General features: G+C 41.0%; 1 protein-coding gene across 2 annotated transcripts in view; it reads right to left on the bottom strand.

Moving 5' to 3' along the window:
* PLCB4 (phospholipase C beta 4) overlaps nucleotides 1–23,614 on the bottom strand; it is a 407,328-nt gene that overhangs the window by 101,011 nt on the left and 282,703 nt on the right. For both annotated transcript variants that reach the window (XM_039530679.1, XM_039530678.1), the window contains 7 exons: nucleotides 19,624–19,703; nucleotides 18,578–18,631; nucleotides 11,453–11,534; nucleotides 10,795–10,895; nucleotides 10,112–10,169; nucleotides 3,507–3,615; nucleotides 6–216 (listed from right to left, as the gene is read on the bottom strand). In XM_039530679.1, the coding sequence (XP_039386613.1) occupies nucleotides 6–216; nucleotides 3,507–3,615; nucleotides 10,112–10,169; nucleotides 10,795–10,895; nucleotides 11,453–11,534; nucleotides 18,578–18,631; nucleotides 19,624–19,703 (695 nt within the window). The remainder of the gene's footprint in view (nucleotides 1–5; nucleotides 217–3,506; nucleotides 3,616–10,111; nucleotides 10,170–10,794; nucleotides 10,896–11,452; nucleotides 11,535–18,577; nucleotides 18,632–19,623; nucleotides 19,704–23,614) is intronic.

Here is a 23,614-nt window from a genome sequence, read left to right as displayed (position 1 = left end):
CCAACCTGCAACCGGCCAAAAGCACTTGTCTGTACATCTCTACAGAAGACTTCCCGCCAAACTGCCTGCCTGTTAGATAGGTATTGTGGGAAGAGCTGATGAAGTAGTGAGCCAAAGAATGGTCCATTTCCTGGTATAATTCCAAACGGTCAAGGAAGACTGGGGCATTTTCATCTGACATCAAATATCTGCAGAATCCATCACTTGATATGAGACCTGGAAGGAAAAAAATAGCTTTATGGTTTTTTTGTATTTATGCAGAGAATACAGATTGTTAGTGTTTAAAGGAACACAGACATTGTTACCCAGAAGAGGTGCTGGTATTTTATAACAGCTGATGAAAGAAAATTAACAACAGTAATTTAAGTACAAGACTCTCCCAGTCTTTCAAAGGCTGGATCCAAAGATTCTATTAGCATGAGCTACAAAGTTAATTTATTTTGAATTTATTTCCAAAACATGGAAGGTTCAAGACTTTTGCTAACCACCCCACTGTTCAAAGTATATACAGTAGATTATCTTCCTGACAATGAAAATGAAAACATTTTCTGTGTAAACAAAACCATGTAAGAAAATGGAACTGTGTGTGTACAGTAACTTTGGCCACAGTGTCCGTAGTACGTTTTCTTTCACCTCTTTTTGTTTTGTGCTTCAGAAATTGTAAAAGATGAGGGGCCAGATTCTGGTTTAAGCCAGATCAGAATCTGCCTGTGATATCTATGTTAAAAATGGCTTCATGCTAAAAAAAAAAAGGGGGGGGGACAGGGGGAGGTAGGCAGTTAACTATCTAAACGTTACATTACACAATTTGAATGCAATTTGAACTTGAAGTTCCTGTTTCCTAATGTCAGACATAGAGCTCTGTTATTGGCAAGGGACAGCTCACAGCAGCTCTAATTTTATTTTGTTTCACATGACCTTTTTGTTTCAACAGAGAATCCCTAACCCCCCAGCTTTCACTTGCTCATAACTTTCTGAAAAATTCTCACTTGAGGCTTTGAACTTCCTATTCTTGGTCACAGCCAAATCCCTTCAGCTGGTTTTGAGTTAGGAGAAAATGAAAAAAAATTAAAAATCACACATTCTCATCTTAAGAAATTTAACACCCCCCACCCCAGTAACAACTTAAAACCAGCAGAACAAAGTAGCTCCAGGCATGATATGTGATTTGCCTGGAGGAAAAAGTATAAGAGAGTGAAAAAAAAATCACTGCTGTGTATAGCTGGTGGATATCTGCTAAGATTTTAGCAAAATAATGAAGCCCTGCCCCAATGATAACATAATTAAGAGGCTGAGGTGCAGAGTCTCCCCCAGAAGGAGAAAGTGTCTATAACGGCTCTTCCACAGAGCTCCTGAGCTTACTGAGCCATCCATGTGCTGTACAGCACATGAGGAAGGGCTGAGTTCTAGTTATGACCCTTACTAGTTACTGATCCTTACCGTACAGCAGGGGTAGTCAATAGGCGGACCGTGGGCCAAATCCGGACCACCAGCTGCTTCTGAATGGACCCCCAAATCTTTTTATTTAATTATCATTATTGTTGTTATTATTTTAATTATTTTTTCTGGAGTCTGGACCTTGACTACACCTTGACCAAGAAATCTGGACCTTGACAAAAAAGTAATTCACTACCCCTGCTGTACGGTGACCAAGGCAGGACTGGTTTCTTACAGCTACGGTCAGTGAACGAGGTCTTGCCTCCCACACAGTGCTATTCAGTGCACACATGTGCCTAAGTGCTTTATGGAATAGGGGGTCTTGTAAAGGACTGCAGAGAACAGGCACCACGCAGATAAGCCATTGCCTCCATTGGATATTGGGTGGCTACTCATGCATTCCCAGAATACAAGACATTATGGTACTTCCAGGATTGGTGTGGACCTGTCCCTGCCAGCATGACCTCACATGGATAGTGCATGCAAGGTCACACTGGTGCGGGTGGAATGATGTGCTTTTCAAAATGTCATCCCCGTCTGATACTGGACAGAATCTAGTGTGGTTTTGTCTCCACACTGGACTATGGAGCAATCACCCAACAAGAGGACAGTATGGTTTAAAGCCAGATGAATGACCTGCCTATATTCAGGATCCATAACTTCTGGGGCCAATTCCTCCCCTTCTCCCACTAATTCCACTGGGGTGAAACCTGCATGAACTAACCCCACCAAGGAAAGATCATCATCAGAAAAACCCCTTCGATTTTTCGGCAGGAGACAGTCCACATTTACATACATCGCAATACAAATAATGAAGAAAGAAAGAATTAACACAATAGGCTCAAGTTGCTACCATGACTCAATGATTGTTTGAAAGAATATGAAAGCAGTGTAGACGCTCATGCCGACATCAGCTTCTAGATTCAGTTTCTTGTCTGCAAAATACCTATCTTCATAAACTACTGGCTTACTTTAACTCCTGCCCACCCAAAACATGGGTGCATCTCTTTCTGAACAGGGGCAAATAATGTTCATTATACCTTGTACATTATGGGAAAACACTTGAAATATGCTGGCATCTAGACAGGAGAACCATGACTGCCTTAAACATGTGACCAATGTGATTAGATTAAAAAGAAAAGGAAGTAATTAGTAAGGGGAGTTTCCGGTACATACGAAGATGAAAACAAAATAAGCTATAGAGTTGGATCCTTCAAAATTCCGATCCATGACTGCGAGAAAACAATGGATCCTCGCGTGTCCTATAGATAATTTTTAAAAAAAGAAATACTGTGCTATTGAGAGGAGATATCTCCCATCTGAAAGCCAGTGTATTGGCTGAAACCCTTCCCCTTTTTTTACTGGAGTGCCCTGAGAAGTTATGGAGAGACCATCACCTCCCAGGTTCAATTTTAGCAAAAAAGCAAAAGCAATCTGTTAACAGATGGAAGGATAGCAGAGTAAACTGGGAGCAACATATACAGGATCAGATCCTTACTCCTCATTCAGCTGCTTTACTCCTGGTAAAAGGACCAGAGGGGTGTCAAGGCCTGTTTCCTGTGCTGCAGGAACCAAGGAAGACAGCCATTGGCTCCTCACAATCCCTTGTGTAGAGAGCATGCCTAAGGCAGGAGGAGCACGTCAGGGGTGGAGGTGCAGCTGGCGGTACTGGAGAGATTCTGGGCAAAACTGAGGCTTAGAGTAGACAGAGGAGGATGCTGCAATTTAGACAAGCTTTATGCCTTCGGCCTCTGCAGCTCATAGAGAAGATTAGGAGAGCACAAAGGTGCTTACCCCTATAGCTTTGGTAAAAGCTAACATAGCATTTTACTATGTACCTGTGAAAGAAGCCCTCCCGTTGGCATAACACTATGTACACCAGGGGTTAGGTCAGTATAACCATGTTGCTCAGGGGTGTGGATTTTTCACCGATGTAAGTTTATAGTGTAGACCTGGCCTCAGTCTCATTGGGACTAGGCTCGCAAGTCACGTAGGTGCTTTTTAAAATTTAAAGTGTCTAAAGAATGTGGTATTAATTTTTGATACACAGATATTCCCACTTTGTTTACCTTTATTCTTCAAATCTTCATCTGGCTCATATGTCTCAATTATCTGCATTGCTCTTTTTGAATCATAGAATGGGAATAAAATTTCATTCAGACGAGGATCTCGTTGATGCTAAGGTTAGAAAATAACATAATTTAGCAGGACTACTTACTGCAAGGCTGTATTCCAAGAATTTTTCATTACTGCAGATGAGAAAGAACGAGCTGGACAATTTTTTTAAACTAGAACTTACAGAATATCCCAATTGTAACTTCAGCATTATATAAATTTAAATCTAGTTATCTATGAAAACAACAGGCAGTTTGCTCAGGAAAATACTCCAGTGCAATCATTTAACATGTATTATTGCTATTTACTCATTACAATAAAATAACACATGTGGCGTATGTGCCAATAAAATTTTGACAATTAACAACAGATCCTTTAATAACTTGGTAAATCCTCTTCCTTCTTCAAAAATCTTTTATGTAGGTCATGCAAATTGATGGGCCTGACTGACGGTAACATAATTATCCCTTCATAAAACTTGCCTCCTCATCAATATGGATGATTAAAATAAACATTGAAAAAATAAAAAGTTGCTACAAATATTCTATGCAAAACCTGCGTTTAGAAATATGTTAACTAGTGTCAATTACCTCTGTGAATCGTATAAATACTGGGGCATTCAACTTTCTGAAAAATCAACTTTAGGATCATAGAGGAAATATGTAAACCATTAAAAAACCTCTTCACAGTATCATCCCAAAATGTATAGCAATTAATGATGTAGGGATTTCATAATATCATACACAAATATTGTTTGGACTGTATCTAGGCATTCTAGGTATCAGTGACTTCCAATAAATCTTTAAAGGCCTGATTCATGACACATTCACTTTAGAGTGTGCAATGCGATTTTCACTTTTATTCACACTGGATTAGAGCTGCACACTGTGTGCCTGATTCTCCATTAAAAACATAATTCAACTGAATAGTGGCATGTAAGCAGATGCAAAAGCAAAACAAAAACAAATATGACCATGGAAACACTCTTTTACCCAGGTAGGTGCAGTTTTGAAGCTGTAATTTACATTCATAAATGTAACATAGGCCACCCCCATATTGCTGACCAATAATTTAAGACTGGACAGTGTGGGATGTCTATGACCTAAGGCACTATAAGCATTTGCTGTAATTCCTTACATACAAATATTTTGGTATTCTGTTCAATATCAAGCCATGTCCAATCAAAAATAAGCAACCTGATCTCTTCTTTACAACCAACACATTGGCATGTGTGGTTGGTTTATTTTAAGAAATTACAACTAATGCCAATTTAATCATGCAGTTAATGAAGCATCCTTTTATTAATGCTATTGACAGTCGACAGCATCTGAAGTATAGCAGTTAAATTCACTATACGTTGGCTATCTGGATATGTAAGTAAATCTCAGATGAAATATGAAATGTAAGCAGCTGAATGCAGGACACACCTTGCTAAGCATCCCTCAGGAGCACAACACTAGCATGCAACTGTACAGCCGACCACATGTAATCACACGTGACAAGCTTTGCACCATTAGTGAAAATGCATCATTTGAAACAACTGAAAGAAAGAGGAGGGGAGGCTCTTATTAAAGAAGAGTGCTCTTCCCCACTTCACTCTTCCACGGATAATCGTAAATAGAACAGAGGTGACACGGGAAGAAAATAGGTGGGAGAAGGAAAACAACGCTTCTTAGCAATCACAGCCAAAAAATTATTGCAGGGAACTAACAGTAATAATTTTTTTGTTGTCGTCATGATCACTCCTCAGTAGCTTTTTTTTTTTTTTCTCTCATTTGGGGAAAACATATGTCTCTAAGTTTAGTTAATTAAAAACAATTCTGGTACTATTGACAATTTGTGTGATGTTATTAAAAAAAAGGAATGTCAAGCAGGATCCCCTGCATAAATGTTTTATGCTACTGAGTTTGTTGGCACAGGGAATTTATAATGCAAAACAACATAGCTGACCAATATGAAAAGCATAAAGCTCCCAGGACTAATCACATATGTCCAGCAAAGCGGCTGTTGCTTGTTCTAGTTACCATATTAGACAGGATCCATACCTTTCTACTAGACGTTCCTTAACAAAAGGAGGGTAAATCATTTCGGGGGAGGAGGCTAGAGGGTGCCTGTTTACTTTGGAAAGAGGAAGAGGGAAGAAACAGATGCTCTCCAAATATCGCCACCCCATCATTTACCTCCTAGCTAAATATTTGCTGATATGTGAAACAACACATGATTTGCTAGAAGCCAGTTTCATTATTAGGATTTATGAGGTCCAGCAGAAATAATGGCCTCTTTCCACCAAAAACAGAAAGGGGAAACTTACTAAACAAGAAGGCTCCAATCTCCCATTTCATCTTATTTCTTTGCTCAGCAGAAAGCAGGAGTCCAGGCCAGCCTGTACTGAATTACTACTTTTGATAATTACACACATAGGCCAAAGCTAAAATCTGTGGCTGCAAATAAATGGCAGGAGGAACTCTCAGTAGCTTTAGGTCAATTTCATCTTTCTATTATTTTTCCTTTTCTTTAGATTTAACTTAAAAAAAAAAGAACATACGCACAGAAGTGCCTGACAATAATTATACTTATAGAAACAATCTACCAGCATTAACAATGATACATAATTAAATTAACTGTCAGCCTGAAGCATTAAACAGTCAAAATGGAGCTAACAATTTACCTAAGCCAACAGACAATAAAAAAACATGGAAAAACTCCAGAAAAGCCTCACTCCCAAATCAGACATACCCAGGAACATACCTTCATCCTTCCCTACAAATCCTATCAAACAAATTGCTTTTGCAACCTACAACATGCCTGGAAGGTCATCAAATTCAGGCTATTTTGGAACAAAGTGGAAACAAGTTCAGAAGTCCCAGGGCCCTCATTAAGAACGCCCTGCCAGCAGCCACCGCTTTTTTATAATGATAATAAACTTTTATTGTTTGCAGTATTGCTGTAGCCATGTTTGTCCCAGCACATGGGAGGGACAAGGAGGGTGAGGTAATATCTTTTATTGGACCAACTTCTCTGGTGAAAGAGACCAGCTTTTGAATTACACAGAGCTCTTCTTCAGTTCTCGGAAAGATACCAAGGGCTTGGCTACACTTGTGAGTTAGAGCACATTAAAGCAGCCCTGGGCACCCTAGCTCACTACCCATCCACAGTGGCAAGGCACATAGAGCTCTCTGACTCCAGGGCTAGAGTGCTCCTGGTACTCCACCTCGGCGACAAGATTAACACTTGGTGCACCTTGGCTGAAACGCCCGGGTGTCAGTGTGAACAAGGTGTTGCATTACTGCGCTCTGATCAGCCTCTGGAACTGTCCCATAATCCCCTTAAGTCAAGTGGCCCCTCTTGTCATTGTTTTGGAATCACTGTAGGAATGTGGATATGCCCTTTGAAAGCTCTGTTTCTGACAGCTGGTGCTTATCTGCTCCGAGACAAAGCAACCATTAGTGTGGAATGCTGGGGGGGAGAGAGAGAGGCGGAGGGAGCAGAGGGGGTCTGCTGCTGTCTGAACTTACAAGACAGCATGCTGACATGCTCTCATCCCCCAAAAAACTCACTCTGTCTCCCCCCACATACACACAACACACTCCCTGTCACACTCCACTCTACCCACTTGCATGCAGGGATAGCTACCACAATGCACTACTCTCTGGAGCCATTGCAAGAGCTGCTAATGTGGCCACGCCAGTCCACTTGCAGCTGTTAGTGTGGACAGACTGCAGCGCTTTCCCTACTGCGCTCTGCGAAGGCTGGTTTAACTCAAAGCGCTCTACACCTGCAAGTGTAGCCATGCCCTCAGTGTCACAGCGAAGTACAAGGTGGAAGAGACTGTTAAGCGCAGGAGTTAACACGTTGCAAAGGACCATTCAAAATGAAGTGGGCCATTAACACCTCTGCAACCACAGAGCAAAGGAGAGTTAGGGCACACCTACACACATAGTGCTGCACCCACAGAGTTGTTATTGGGCCATATGATGTACTGGATGATGGACACCACATGTTGTGATAGGCATGTGTATGACTCATGGATTTTAAAAGGTGTGTTGTGAGGGGTCTTGATCATTGTAGCATGGAGAGATGTCTGCAGGTTTTGCATCTGTTGTTCTGGCAGGGTCTGGTGTCACTGAGTTGGTGTGTCGTGGTTTGTGCAGAGCTTTGTGTCTGATGATGAGCTTGGTGAGGTTGAGAGGACTGTCTGAAGGCCAGAAAGTGAGGTTCTAGAAAACATAAGTGCTGACTCCAGGGTGCTCTGGGGATCGAGGACTCATGGAAAAAAAAAATAGTGACTGCTCAGCACCCACAAGACACAGCTGTTCAGCAGTGCCACCGATCAGCTCTTTGGTGGCTGGGGGAAGTGCTTGGGTGAGGGCGGAGAACAGCCAGTGATGGGCAGGCAGGGGCCTCAGTGGAGGGGGTGGAGTGAGGGGGAGAAAGAGGCAGAGTGAGGGCATGGCCTTGAGGGAGGAATGGGGATGGAGCAGGCGTGAAGCACCCCCAGGGAAAAATAAAAGTGCCTATGCCGGAAAGATTGCTTTCAGGATGTGGTCCCCATCAAATATGGGTGAAATGAGACAATCACTACATTCTTGAATGAACTCATGCAGAAAAATGATCAAAGACCAAACCACTATATCAACCGTGAAACAATCACTCCATATCTGGCCTCACAGCCCTCGTCTTCAAAGGAAACCTGCACAGCCCTTTAATGTCTCTTTCAACAATCTGTAACCTTGGTCGTATGACTGCAGAGTTGTTGATGGCCCACTTCATTCAGAGGGGTCCCTTTAAACATGTTGTTAATTCTTACGCTTAACAACCTTGTATTTATCTATGACACTCTGGGTACCTTTCCCAGATCTAAAGAAGAGTTCTGTGAAAGCTTATCTTTTTCAGCAATAGAAGTTGGTCCAGTAAATGGTATTACCTCACCCATCTTGTCTCTCCTAATAAGCTTTTATGTTTTCCAGCTCAAGCGCCTCTACTGACTATGGACAGACATCCTCTCTCTCCTCCTTCACATATGGTTCACGGTTGATATGTGAAGGGGGAGACAGAGGATGTCTTAGGTAAGTAGGTTCTAGGCCACTTAAGGCCTTACACATAACGACCAACACATTAAACTCCACTCAGGCTATGACTACACTAGGAAGCCGCTCTAAGCTGAAGGGAGAGAGCTCTCCCGTCGACTTAATTAATCCACCCCCAATGAGCAGCGGTAGCTATGTTGGCAGGAGAAACTTTCCCACCAACATAGTGCTGTTCGCACTGGTGCTTAGATCTGTGTAATTTATGTCACTCAGGGGTGTGGATTATTCACACACATCATACCAATCATGGCCTAGTTCCTATAAGCACCTACACATATGCTTAGCTTTGTGACCATGGATTTCAATGAAGCTACTCACAGTAGTCAGATGAAGCACATACGGAATTGTTTGCAAGGTTGGGGCTCACATGGGGCAGCCACTGAAGTGCGGTTTACTCCATGTGCCTAGTCCATTGGACAGTGATAAAACTTAATTTCATCACTAATTTTCTTCTACTTCTTTTAAAAAAAAACCTTTGTGTTTGGTTCACTTTTGGTGATCATTAAGGTATATGCTGCTTTTTGAACATAGAGCAAAAGGGCCCTCTTTTAGATACGCTATTAACTTGACGCATGCTTAAATCTCTGCATAGAGAAATGAGAAAATAGCAATTTGTTGTTTCTGGTTTTTAAGTTTGTACTTGGGATAACTCATCAATTCCCTCAAAGACCCTATAGAGAAGGAATACAATTCTGCAGTCCATTGTGGGGAAAAGAGTTTAATGGTACAAAAACTGGGGAATTAATTGGTGTTCACAATACTTCATTTGTTTCAAGTAAATTCTGTCAGATTCACTGAAGTGGTGTGTAGCTCTGTGAATCATACTCCCACTCATCTTAATATAATTTAGAAACAGAAGAAAATCACACACTTTAATCAAGTACTTTTTCCAGATACTAGACTGAGGAAACACCGCAGACTCTTGCTAATAAATGTACATTTTAGAAATACAGCTGCCAATATATTTCCTTCTATCCTACATATTTTTAATATTTTCAGAATCACATACAACTCATTAAAATATCCTTATGATTCATAGATTTGTAATAAACAGAAAAGATTTTTGATAGTGGAGAATCAAACTACTACATATAAAAGCCCACTTCATATTTCTGTTATTCAGATACAGCAATCAGATGCCTAAAAGTAAAATAATTGCTTATAACAAAACACTGAATATCGCTTAGTTGAAATTACATTGTATATAACAGTATAAAATGTATAAAACATACACAACAATAGCTTCACACCACAGCAAGTAATCAACAGAAGCAATCCGCAAAGCCAACATAGAGAAAGCACAAGAACATATAAGGTTGGAGCTGATTTTTGCACCTGGATATTGCCATAATGAAAAGATCAGCAGATCAAAAGCACAGCAAATGATGGCATGATACATGCAATGAGAAGACTGGAAGAAGCAAGCCACTGCAGACAGACTTGTATGGTAGTTAATGTATGAAAAAGCTTACTTCATTTAGAAAGCTCACTAATTGGTCTACCGTTAAATAATCAGTTTTGTCTCCATTGCTGAAAAGAAATTTATTAGAAAAAGTGAGTTTTCATGTATGATGCTACAGTAGGTATGATTTACATGTTGACATTGTTGATACTTTCTAAACCTTGCTGTTTCCTAACACTGAAGTAGCTGTGTATTCTCAAAATGAACAGACACTGTCAAGGCAAACAAACAGTCTATGCTTGCTACAGTATAATACCCTCTCTTCTCAGTATGATTTAACAAATGTTAATTTAGCAAACAACATGTAAGTCCTCCATTTGAGAAGAATCTGATTGAACAAACTTTTAGACTTCTTGCTTAATCTAGTTAGTTCACATACTGTGTTAATAACCTAAAGGAGCAGGTTAAAACTGTAGGTAGTTAGTAAAGCCAATGCAAAAAAAAAAGGTCCAGGTGCTTCTTTTAACTCATGTAAAAGTTGCTCTAAAATACAGAGTTAACTTTTACATTAATAATTTGGGGGAAAAGGCAAGAAAACGTAGATGTGACTTGGTTTTCAAATACTGTACATGGTATTAGGAGTCAAGGTTGGGACTGCTTTATCATGTTCAGTGTTGTACTGGTTAATACTAGAAATAGACTAATATGACAGTAAAACAATTTAAAATTAGTTTAATATTTAATTTAACTTACATCTTCCTAAAGAGTTCCTCTATGTCCGTACGAGGACATATCTTTTGGGTTAGTTCATAAAATTTCTCATAAGTAAAAGCGGGAGGCTCAATTTCATCATTCTGAAAAAAACAACAAAAAACATAAATGTTGATTTAGCAAAAGCCAGTTTATTTATTCTATCAGCATGTCTGAGTATTAGAAAAGTATTAGTAACCTGTGCCTAGTGCACATGACTTTATTTATATTTTCTGAGAAGAGCTCTCAATTTTTTCCTTATCCCAAATCTGTTTAGTGCACTTATAGTCTGACTACATGGTAACATTAAGTCTGTGAATGATAAAATTAATAATATGTAAAAAAGTAAATACAGAACAAGGACATAGTCTTTATTTTGCCTGTTGAAGTTAAAAAAAATATTCAAGGTATCATGTGAACGTTTGAATATAAATATTCAACACACTGGGACATCAGAAAAAAGCCCTAACTAACTTTGGTACCATTTAGTATAAGCCTCATTAGTAAATATTCCTGTTTAATTGAAGTGATGACAAAGCTGTCTGAGAACATAAGGCATGTTTTTTTCACAGGACACAAATGACTTAAAACATAATGATATAATCTGATCAAATCTGTGATTTCTTAATATAAAAAAATGTTATTTTAAATTGGTAAATACCTTTCCACTGGGAAGACCTAGTTCCTTAAGTGCCTGAAAGATCACCTTTTCTGTTTTACCTGATGCAAAGGTTCTGGTAATACTAAGAAACAGGAGAAAAAAAAAGTTAGTCACTTTTTAAATAATCAGTTTCAGTCTCTTACTCCTTTTCTCCTCCAACATTTCCCCCTTTTTTCCAAACGATTTATGCAAGTACCTCTAGAGACAGTCGTGCACCAAGCACAGTTGTAATAATGCTCTAAGCTTCCACGGAGCAGAACTACTAAAAGATTTAGCAAAACAGTGATCTGCCCAAAGAGCTAAGAGGTTTGGTCAGGAAGAGTTGTGCAACACGTTATTCTGCTGGCAGTTTTCAACAGGATACATAGACAACTTACTGTGTCAAAAAAAAGCAGCAGGATCTACAAACAAGGTAGGTATTAGCAAACTCAACTCTAGGTTTTGCTGCTTCCTCTGTGTTCACAGTGGTGACTCCCACCCTTCTGCACGATTAATCTGTCCATTTTAAGGCAGCCATCCCACAGGGAAATCCTGATCCATTCCCATTCCTCTGCTTCCTTCCGCCTCTGTTTTGAAGCTATTTCTCCCCATGATTTCATAGACTATCAGGGTTGGAAGGGACCTCAGGAGGTCATCTAGTCCAACCCCCTGCTCAAAGCAGGACCAATCCCCAAACAGATTTTTGCCCCAGATCCTTAAATGACCCCCTCAAGGATTGAACTCAAAACCCTGGGTTTAGCAGGCCAATGCTCAAACCACTGAGCTATCACGAAAAACTCGCTAAATTCTGATTCCTCATATTTTCCACCAAGGCCACCTTCCACACACAGAATTTTGTTACTCTTTCCTTGCTGTTCCTTCTTCCCTTGAAAGGCTCTCTAATCCACTTCAACCAAGGCTATTCCTCCCTCCAGACAGACCACATACAACCATTTTTGCTTCCTTCCCACTGCCACTGAGACTCAAACTCCTGGACCAATTTGGTTTCTTTGTATAAAAGATGGATTTATTTCACCATCCACTAGACTAAGAGCCTCATTTTTACCTGGAACAAAATATATCCAAGTCTATGATGTCTGATGTGATTGTTGTGAAGACTTTTGTTTTATTTCTGTTTCCACCAGAGATGAGCTTCAGAAAAGTCAGATCACAGCCAGCCTTCCCCCTCTCTAAAGGGCTGAGCCAAAATCATGGGCCAACTACTCCCCAGCTTTGGTGTCCGGATCTGGAGACAAATACTGTGGCTCAGGGCCAGGTCCATAATCCTAACATGAGCATTACATCAGGAAAGACTTCACAACAGCAATCTGACTAAAATATGCTGCCTTCTATATCACCAAGTGAATTTTCCGAGACTTCTTATTAATATCACAGACACTAAGTAAATACACAAAGTGAAAGAAGTGAAATACACTGTTGCCATTATTATATATTCCCATAGCAATCAAGAATTGTTTTGTTCTCCAAAACACTTAAAACCACTTGTGTAAATATTTTCCCACCAATAAAATGAAGATCATCAAGCCAAAGATATAAATGATAAATTAATATTTTTGGCCAAGATTTTTTTAAAACAGGTGCTTAAAGTTAGACTCCCGCATCCATATTTAGGGACTTATATAAGTAGCCCTATTTTCAATGTTGTTGAGTAGCCAGTAAGTCCCAACGAAACAGGGGCTGGAGTGCCTAAAGTTAGACTCCTATTTTTAAAAAAATCTCAGATGTTATCTAACCCTTTCTAACTTTCAGTGATATTTCACTCTACGATGTGCAGGATTGCTATCTGCAAGATTTATCATCTAACTCTAGCCCAATAAAAATTCAACATCTACTCCACTAAAGTGCCTAGTAATTGACGTTTTGTATCAAACATCTGTTAACATTAGGATAAACAATTAATCAAAAACGGTGAGCCAAAATTCCATAGCTCTATTTTAGATGCCAAATTATCTGTTATTTCATCAAAGAAGACAGCAAACATGGTAGTAATTATTTCTGAGTGCAGCAGCCTAGAAAAAGATCACATGAATCACAAATCCAGCATGACAATTTCATTTAGCAGGAAATATTGTACATAAAACTACTGCTTCCAGTCAAATGAGACTTGATCATAGGAAATTTGCATTCTTCTTTCCTATGCCTAGAAACAGAATTGGATTAATGCTGAAGCAGGATTACTACATGACATCCTACAAGAGTTTCATTGTCAAGTGTCAACGTACTTTTCATCATTCTTTTTTTTTTTTTTAAATGTGTACTGGAAACAGGATTCAAGATTAGTAGTAGTTCATCCCACTACAATTGTTCCAGATGGGTGAAATGGCTCAGATGCAAAAAGAACTGGAACAAACTTTCACCCCCACAAAATAATCAAAACACAGAATGTTCAAAACAGTTTTTGTTTTAGGGCTTGTCTACATTACCGCACGGGGTCGATCTAAGATACAAGATATGCAACTTCAGCTACATGAATAGCGTAGCTGAAGTCAACGTACTTAGATCTACTTACCCCGGTGTCTTCACTGCAGTAAGTCGACAGCTGACGCTCTCCCGTCAACTTCGCTTGTGCTTCTTGTTCTGGTGAAGTACCAGAATCAATGAGAGAGCACTCAGCGGTCAATTTATCCTGTCTATACTAGACATGCTAAATCGACCCCTGCTGGATCGATTGCTGCCCACCGATCTGGCGGGTAGTGTAGACAAGCCCTTAGTTTTGGCACCTCTGCATTTCCTAGTTTTTCTGGAACTGGAAGGATAACTGCCTAGATACTATGGGAAAGTCTTGTGGCATAATGATTGCCAAAAGTTACCAAATCCTGGTATCAGAGGCTATGTCTATACTACAGAGCCTATGTTGGCAGAACTAAACTGGCCTAGCCTTTTAGTGCAAATGCAGCGTACTCTGACAGAAGGAGTTTTTCTGCCTATGTAAGAACAACTCCTGTCTCTGCCACTCTTATGCTGCAGAGTCTGTTGACACAGCTATGCTGGCTAAGGGGTGTAAATTTTAAGTATAGACCAAGCCTGAGATCTCTCCTCTTTCCTTAAGAGTGGTCTATGCACAAAGTTGTACCAATTTAACTAAAAGTATAATTTTAAACTGATTTAGTTAAAATGGTGCACAGTACCATTAGGAAAGACAGCAGATTTAATCCTAGTTTATATTGATTTAGATTGCATTGGTGTATTTATGGTACATGCTAAACTAATATACCCAGTTTTAAACCCATATGTTTCCACCTGGGGGGGTTGCGCTGGTTAAACTAAAATCAGTTTTTAAACAGACTTCAGTTAAACTGGTGCAACGAGTGTGTGCAGACAAGAGCTTAGGATACATACCGACAGTAGCAGTGTGGGATCTACTGACAAATGCTTACTTTTTTATAATGACCATTGTATTTTTGACCAGGCTATACCAAACGTCATGAAAAACACTCACTTCTTGCAAGGTTTGCACATGAATTTCCAGATTAAAACTGCTCAGATACATTTAACAAAGCAAGTAAACACTGAACGCCTCTGAGTTTGCCCGCCACCAATTGTTATGCGTGCTCCCTCCCCAACCTACTGATGGAAACACAGGCTATGCTTATAGCCCAAAAAGACTATGTTAAAATCCCAAAAAATCCTACGAAGGAATAGAGTTTGTTACACCCTGCACCTTGTGTAGTCAATTACACCAAGGGAAAGTCAGGGCAAACTGTTATGAGTTGGTAGCATTTATGCCACTTTGGACTGTTGTAAATGACTGCACAAGGTGCAGGACTAGGAGGAATCGGGCCTATGGAGTTCCACTTTCCCAAGGCTTGGCATTCACCCAGGCCTTTTGCTGGCTGTAGTGGGGTCTGTGTTAAAGTTCAAAGAAGCATGAAGACTTCTCATTTCCCAGAGAAGACTTTTCCCTCAGGCTTTCCTTAGGCTTCAATATCAAAATGAAATCAAACTGACAGAGTTTATTTTCCCGTCTCATGTTCCTAGTTCCCACCAGCTCTGACATGGAGACTTGCCCTCCTGAGGGAATGAAAATCCCATATGAATCCCCACAGCTGCCAAGTCTTGTGAAACTCTAGTTCACATCTTTCCTCCTCTGGGTGACCCTGAGCAGTCGGACAGGTGTGGGAGAAGATGGAAGCTGATCCCTCTTACCCACAGAGGTGGAGGCAGGGCTGACTGGGTAGCCTGGAGAAGTCAGACAGTATAAAGATATAGGAGGAAAGCAGGGTGTAGCCTATGCGGGATGGAGTCTAAGGGGTTGTTTAGGAAAAGCAGGGAGTGCCTGAGGAAGCTGGGGGGGGGGAGGAGAGGAGTTATCAGGGGAGAGGAGAGCCTGAAGCACTGGGGAGATGCTGGGATGAGGCAAAGCCTGGAGATGTGAGGGGGACTTCTGGGGGCAGAGAAAGGACTGGAGTCTGATAGTTGCTGGGGGCAGGGTGAACTCTGGACCCATTACCTCCCTGGCCTGCCTTCTTTCACTTCCTGTCATCATCTATGTCCTATTCCCCTCAAGCCTGGCCCCCACCTTGTGCCCCGTGCTTGTCCCCCTTTTCCGTCCCCACTCCCTTTCTGACCTGCCCTATGCCAAAAGTCGCTTGGGCAGCAGAGGGCCTCCTACCTCTCCAGGCTGTCTGAGGACCACTGAGGGAGCACTGAGACAGAGGAGAGACAGTCTCCTCCCTGTCCTCATTGCTGCCATGTCACATCATAGCAGCCCCCAGGCCTCTACTCAGCCCCTCCAGTTGGAGGAAAACCTTGATCAGCCCCGTCCTGCAGGACTGTAGGAATCCGTGAGGAGGCTGCTCAATGCGTGACACCTGACAGACCAGTATCTAGCTCTACGCCCTGTGGGCCTTACTGGAACCCAGCACTACAGTTCCAACAGGCCTCAGGGGCTATAATCCCCATCGGGACCTCAGTGCTGAGGGAGAAGGGAACATACATGTACCCTACACTACAAAGATCTGGTCTCAGGTGTGAGACCGGGTCAACAGCCTGGGTTTTCCTTTCCTTTAACCTTAAACTGCTTCCCTGACACCCCTTCCTTTCGCCCGGTGGCCGTCTCCCATATTCTCCTAAGGAAGGCATGGAAAAGAGAGAATGCTTGCATCAGAGGCTTCTCTAATGAGCCCTGAAAAAGGGCTGCCACACCCTATCAAAGGCACCAAGATGAGTGGCCTGATTTTCAGAGGTGTGGAGCACCTTCAGTTCCTGTTGAAGCTATTGGCTTAAAAGTTACAGTGTTCAAAAGTAGTTCAATGAAACTACACGTTCTGCTCATCCAAGAAGTCTGACATTTCACAGGATGACACTAAATTCATTACCATATATATTTCTTGGAGCGGTCCAGCACTATACTCCTTAGCTTTGAATCTGAGCAACAAGGAGTTTCCCTCTTTATAGCATGAAAAAGGATTAGATCTGTGTCAAGCTGCCAAATGATTTGGTGGATTTATGGAAACTAAAATCCCTTCAAGGGATCACTGCTGGCTGAAATCCACATAGTATTCTTGAGTGCTAATGTCTGCTTTGGAACCACTACATTAGCAGTACAGTACGTGTGAAATCCATGCACTGTATCTTCAGATCTGTTTAGCAGTCTACAATAAATAGGGTGTGGCACATTAATTATTCCATCAAAAGGCTGGATTTATTTTTATACCTGAATTGGCTTTCATTTGAGCAAACGCCAGGAGACTACACTAGACTTCAATTCACTAGCACTAAAAACACTTTGAACACGAGCCCTTTTGGAGATCTGGTTGCCTCAGCATGGAAATTGTGTAAATCTAAGGTAACAAATGACTTTAAATTGAACAGCTTTTAGGGAGAGCCATTTATACGTACTGACCAGGACGACTGCTTCATTTAAACCAGCTATTTGAGATCCATAGATCTGATAGGAATATTTAAGTCATTAGAGTGACTGGACTGGACTGTCTTTAGTGGATCTGCACACAGAAGGGGATGGATTAAGCCTCTTCAGCATTGTTCTCCTATCCCTGTTATTCTGCAGATACCCCGTCCATGGGGGCACTATTTAGAAAGTGCCCCAGGGAGGTTTGGTGCAAGACCGAGGGACCGGCAGGGGACTGGCCATGTGAAAGGTGATATATTGATAAACCGAAGCAGCATTCACTCCTTCAAAGTGCCCTCCAGGGCTGTGGTTATGGTTTGACCCATGCTGCCCCAGGAGAGACAGGGACAATGTAGCAGGCTCTATGGTGCTTTGCTGCTTGTCAGCTCCACAAGTCTCCAATTCCCACTCTCTCGAAAAGATGCCTGGCAGGCAACTCCATGAGGGGAATCTCACCAAGTTTTCCGGCTCCTCTTGTCCCCCCCACCATAGGTAATGCTGTGGAAGTGAGCAATATGGCGCAGTATTAGCAAGAGTGGTGACTTTCTGTGTGGGAAGGAGAGAAGGCAAACTGATAGGATTTTGAGCAGGTATGTGTAGGAGAAATGCAGTAAAACAGACAGTAAGGGAAAACGACATCAGATGTCTCAGCCAGACAACAACTGCGTACAGAGAAATATATTGTTTTGTTCCATAGCTGCCTTTTTAATCTTTGGCAATAAGTAAGCCAAGACCTTCTGTGAGTTGTACACTGCATGGCATAAATATTGTTCCAAAAGTTCCTGTGAACACAGGAATAATTCTGGCAAAGCGGCCTCTTTTAGTTCTGCAGTGAATTGCATTTCCCAATGTACCTGCTGTTCTATTTGCAATGGTCTGAAACATTTGTATGCTGCTGTTGACAAAGCCTTTACAACCTGCCTTCTAACTACTGAAAAACTCATCCCTGAACATTTAGCGTTAGTGCCTATAAGCTGCCAGATGCCTTTAGCTCCAAGTGGCGAGTTGAAAGCTCTTAACACTTCACAGGATAGGGTACTTAATAAGAAAAAAAAAATCACTGATTTCATTAGGAGGAGTGTTTCCTGTTTAAAAAGAAGGAATAGAGCAAAAATGACAATGTCTTAGTTCCTATCTTGTTGTTTATGCATATATTACAATTATCCAATATTATACAAATAATCAATATGCAGATTAGTATCATAAAATATGATTTGATACACATTACACAAAATGTATTTGGTAGGTTGCTATGCTCCTCCAATTGTGCTTACCTCCTAACGGGAATTTTCCCATTTGTGTTTGTCAGAAATGCCAGCTTCATCCAGCTGAAATGTAGAAAAATAATTTTTTTTAAATTGTATTTATTTATTTTAGTAAAAACAGGGTTCCAGATATTTCTATTCAAGTTACTGGCACCTGCCATCTTTGTGAAATGAACACAAAAAACAACAGCAGTTCTAATCTTCGACTCATTAATGACCTTTTTGAAACTCAAAAAGACAAGAAGTCATACCCCATCAGCTGGCCAGAGACAGCCTGACCCTTCCGCAGACATGCATTGTAAAGGAAGCAGTACAGAGCCCTCTGCTCGCCACAGGCTCTGCAGCGCCCAGACAGAACTGCAGTTCCTGCTTCGGGGAGTACAGGGGCTGCTTCCTTGGAATTCATAGCACTGGGCAGGCAGGAGACAAGTACCATAGCACCACTACCCTGCACAGTGGCCTGAAAACGGGACAGGAAGAATGCTGAACCCGATAAAGGGTGAGAGAAAGCAGAGGGTGTGCTGGGAAGCTCCAGGAGGCGTTCTGTCTCCTTCCTTAGTGCTCCCTGTGGAGCAGGGCAGTTCTACAATGCAGAGCTGTGCTCCAGAGGCAAAATTCATCCCAGAATAATTAGAAAATCAGTACATCCCTTGACAGACAACCTCTCCCTTGCTACATGCATGCAACTTCCAAAAACAGTATCGCCCATGGGGGTGATGTGTATGTATCAAGGGAAGAACAGGCAAGACAATAATTAAAATCACACATCTCAATAGATTAAATGTACGCTTGTAAACCTCCTTCCACTCTCCCAGGCAGACACCAAGCTAGGGACTTGGGAATGCTGATGTTTACAATGAAACACGAACCCTAAATGCCGTTAACACCGTCTATCTCATGGGAGGTTGAAGTCTGAGGGAATTTTTCCTGTAGACTGTTTTGACAATTTCATTGGTTGAGCCAAGAAAAGAAAGGACAATTAAGATAGTTCCTATAGGAAAATATGTGGCCAGAAAAAATACACAGGCAGAAAAACAGGGAGAGAAGAGCCTTACTGTTTCTTGAGGCATGTCATTGGACTGACGTTGTTAGCTCTAAAGTTATGCATGATGGATCCAAGTCCTTCTCCCCATTGCTGAAAGACAAGAAAACACGCAGGCACTCAGCTATGGAAGACAAAAAGGGGGAAAGCAGGCCAACCCAGTCACTGGGCATGCCTGTCTCAAAGGAAAGGCTTTTCTCCTTTTCACGCAAATATACAAAATGTAGAGAACCTGACTTATAAAACTCTCTTTCAATACCCCCTTGAAAAAGAGAGCCAGCATCCAAACTGCATATTACACATTAATATTTTATTCTTCAATAAACAAAGTCATGCCGGTTCCCATTTTTCCCCCAGCTACATAAATGCTGCATCTGTAGTGCCATTAAAACAGCTTATTGCCAGCAAAGGAAAGCTGCCCACTGATTGATTTATTAAGCTCTCTATTTATAGACTGTATAAATATAAATCTCTTTCAGCTGCTGTTGGCAATATTAGCTATTCCTAAGCAACATTATACAATATGTGATGACATATTTAACTGGGTTCTATTTTAGAACAGAAATGAAGCAAAATATTAATAATCTATTGCAGACCACAGGGAGGCACAGCACGTGTGTTATGTGACTAACCAAATGTAGCTGCCTGTTACATATTCCATCATGCTTTCTTTCCAGTTTTCATCCTTAAAAAGTAAAACATTCCACTGACCATTAGGATATCTTTCAGCAAACAGCAGTATTACAGTCCTTACATAATTTCTTTATAAGGATCTATTCTTCAACTGTTGTTCAGACTTTGCTGATTTGTACTGAACACATCTGAGGATTAGGATCTAAAATTAAAACCAGTGGAAGTTGGCAATGGGAAATTTGGGTGAACAAGGACCATAAGATCAGCCCCCAAAACAGCAGAAATCTGATGACATGACAGGCCAAATTCTACCTCAGTTATGCCTGTATAATGCTGGGACTATTGCATAGACCAGTGGTTCTCAACCTGTTTACTACTGTGGGACACATTTGCAGCTCTCTATGTGTTATGTGGGCCACTTCCACACTATTATATACACACTACCTATATGGCCCTGAGGATGTCACATGGGCAATAGCTGTGTGCTGATTGGGCTGCAAGCAGCCTGCAGGGTGAAAACCACTGGCATAGACTATTGGCATCAGTGTAACTGAAATGGGGTTTGCTCCACTGTTCATTATCAACCGAACGAATAGAAAGCCTCTCATTAAAGGCCAAATTCTGTACATGGAGCTTGAACTGACCACATGTGTGTCAAAATCTATCCTAGAAACACTTTATAAACAGAAGTAGATGAGTGTATCTTTCTTTTCATGAATGAGTGCTGTACGTATCTGTAAAAAGTATATGAGGGAATATTGAAGGCTTGAGCAAACTATATACAATAAATCTGACCTGTAGCCTTAGGTGGCTAAAATAACACTAAAAATGCCTATCTTTAACACAAATAGCTGCTTTAAACACACACTGAAATTACACAGTAGTTGTGTAATTGCATAATGCATGAAAACAGAGCACTGCCTCCATTTAAAGGCATCATATTGTGTTCTCAAAAACAAATTCCAAAGCTTTACTGAAAATGTGGTTCTCTCATCTTCATATGTGGCTCTCTCACCTTCTTTTGTCTATGTGAATAAGACCACTTAGGAAAACCACCTCCCAAAGTTTTACTAAATACGCCTGTACTGTAGTCTATCAGGTATAGCTCAGGTTCTCTTTCACTGTGGTTATTAAGCACTATTTTACCTGGTATCTCTTTTTTAAAAAGGTTTTTAAAAACATCCTAATGGAAATGAAAATGTTACCGCTGCATGAACACTGCAATATCATTATCTGTCCCAATGTGAGCTGGATTTGTCTGACATTCTTTAAAAGCTCTTCAATCTTCTGACTTTCAATAAGAAGTTAATTTTAAAAGCCACAGTGTGCAAAAATAACTAGAGGGCAGCTAAACTAAACAAAATGCAGGCCATACAAATGTACAGTCTTTTTTTAAAAAAAAACAACAACAGGTTTTCTGCTACTACATGCCACCAGATGTCAGTAACAGTATGATGTACAATGCTGTCGATGCTAACACATGATTAAGAAATAAAGATACATGCATGTCAACTTGGATTTTCAGGCAACTATATGAAAGCACCAAGCTCGTGTCCTTAGCATTCTCTCATATTCATCAGGACCGAGTGCCCCAGGGCACCACCACTGGGAAAACCCAAGCCGAGAATCACCTATCCAGCACTTTCTTGGTGAAAAGACTAAGTCCTACTTAGGAGGGACTCGCAAACAGCCCTTCCCCAACAGGTAAACTGAGCCTGGGGCTGCTCTATTTTATGAACAAGGACCATAAGATCAGCCCCCAAAACAGCAGAAATCTGATGACATGACAGGCCAAATTCTATCTCAGTTATGCCTGTATAATGCTGGGACTATTGCATAGACCAGTGGTTCTCAACCTGTTTACTACTGTGGGACACATTTGCAGCTCTCTATGTGTTATGTGGGCCACTTCCACACTATTATATACACACTACCTATATGGCCCTGAGGATGTCACATGGGCAATAGCTGTGTGCTGATTGGGCTGCAAGCAGCCTGCAGGGTGAAAACCACTGGCATAGACTATTGGCATCAGTGTAACTGAAATGGGGTTTGCTCCACTGTTCATTATCAACCGAACGAATAGAAAGCCTCTCATTAAAGGCCAAATTCTGTACATGGAGCTTGAACTGACCACATATGTGTCAAAATCTATCCTAGAAACACTTTATAAACAGAAGTAGATGAGTGTATCTTTCTTTTCATGAATGAGTGCTGTAATGTATCTGTAAAAAGTATATGAGGGAATATTGAAGGCTTGAGCAAACTATATACAATAAATCTGACCTGTAGCCTTAGGTGGCTAAAATAACACTAAAAATGCCTATCTTTAACACAAATAGCTGCTTTAAACACACACTGAAATTACACAGTAGTTGTGTAATTGCATAACGCATGAAAACAGAGCACTGCCTCCATTTAAAGGCATCATATTGTGTTCTCAAAAACAAATTCCAAAGCTTTACTGAAAATGTGGTTCTCTCATCTTCATATGTGGCTCTCTCACCTTCTTTTGTCTATGTGAATAAGACCACTTAGGAAAACCACCTCCCAAAGTTTTACTAAATACGCCTGTACTGTAGTCTATCAGGTATAGCTCAGGTTCTCTTTCACTGTGGTTATTAAGCACTATTTTACCTGGCATCTCTTTTTTAAAAAGGTTTTTAAAAACATCCTAATGGAAATGAAAATGTTACCGCTGCATGAACACTGCAATATCATTATCTGTCCCAATGTGAGCTGGATTTGTCTGACATTCTTTAAAAGCTCTTCAATCTTCTGACTTTCAATAAGAAGTTAATTTTAAAAGCCACAGTGTGCAAAAATAACTAGAGGGCAGCTAAACTAAACAAAATGCAGGCCATACAAATGTACAGTCTTTTTTTAAAAAAAAACAACAACAGGTTTTCTGCTACTACATGCCACCAGATGTCAGTAACAGTATGATGTACAATGCTGTCGATGCTAACACATGATTAAGAAATAAAGATACATGCATGTCAACTTGGATTTTCAGGCAACTATATGAAAGCACCAAGCTCGTGTCCTTAGCATTCTCTCATATTCATCAGGACCGAGTGCCCCAGGGCACCACCACTGGGAAAACCCAAGCCGAGAATCACCTATCCAGCACTTTCTTGGTGAAAAGACTAAGTCCTACTTAGGAGGGACTCGCAAACAGCCCTTCCCCAACAGGTAAACTGAGCCTGGGGCTGCTCTATTTTATGCCAACATAAGTGGATGAAATCAAAGCCAATAACTGATATATCATAGGGGCATCCCAGCCACATCATGCTATGTTGGCACAAGGCAAAGGAGTAGCATAAGAGCTCCTACACCAGCACAGAATCACCCTTCCATTGGGGTGATGC

This window comes from Mauremys reevesii, linkage group 3, assembly GCF_016161935.1.
Source record: "Mauremys reevesii isolate NIE-2019 linkage group 3, ASM1616193v1, whole genome shotgun sequence".
NCBI lineage: Eukaryota > Metazoa > Chordata > Testudines > Geoemydidae > Mauremys > Mauremys reevesii.
The sequence above is the reverse complement of the archived record's forward strand: the minus strand, read 5'-3'. Positions and strand labels throughout refer to the sequence as shown.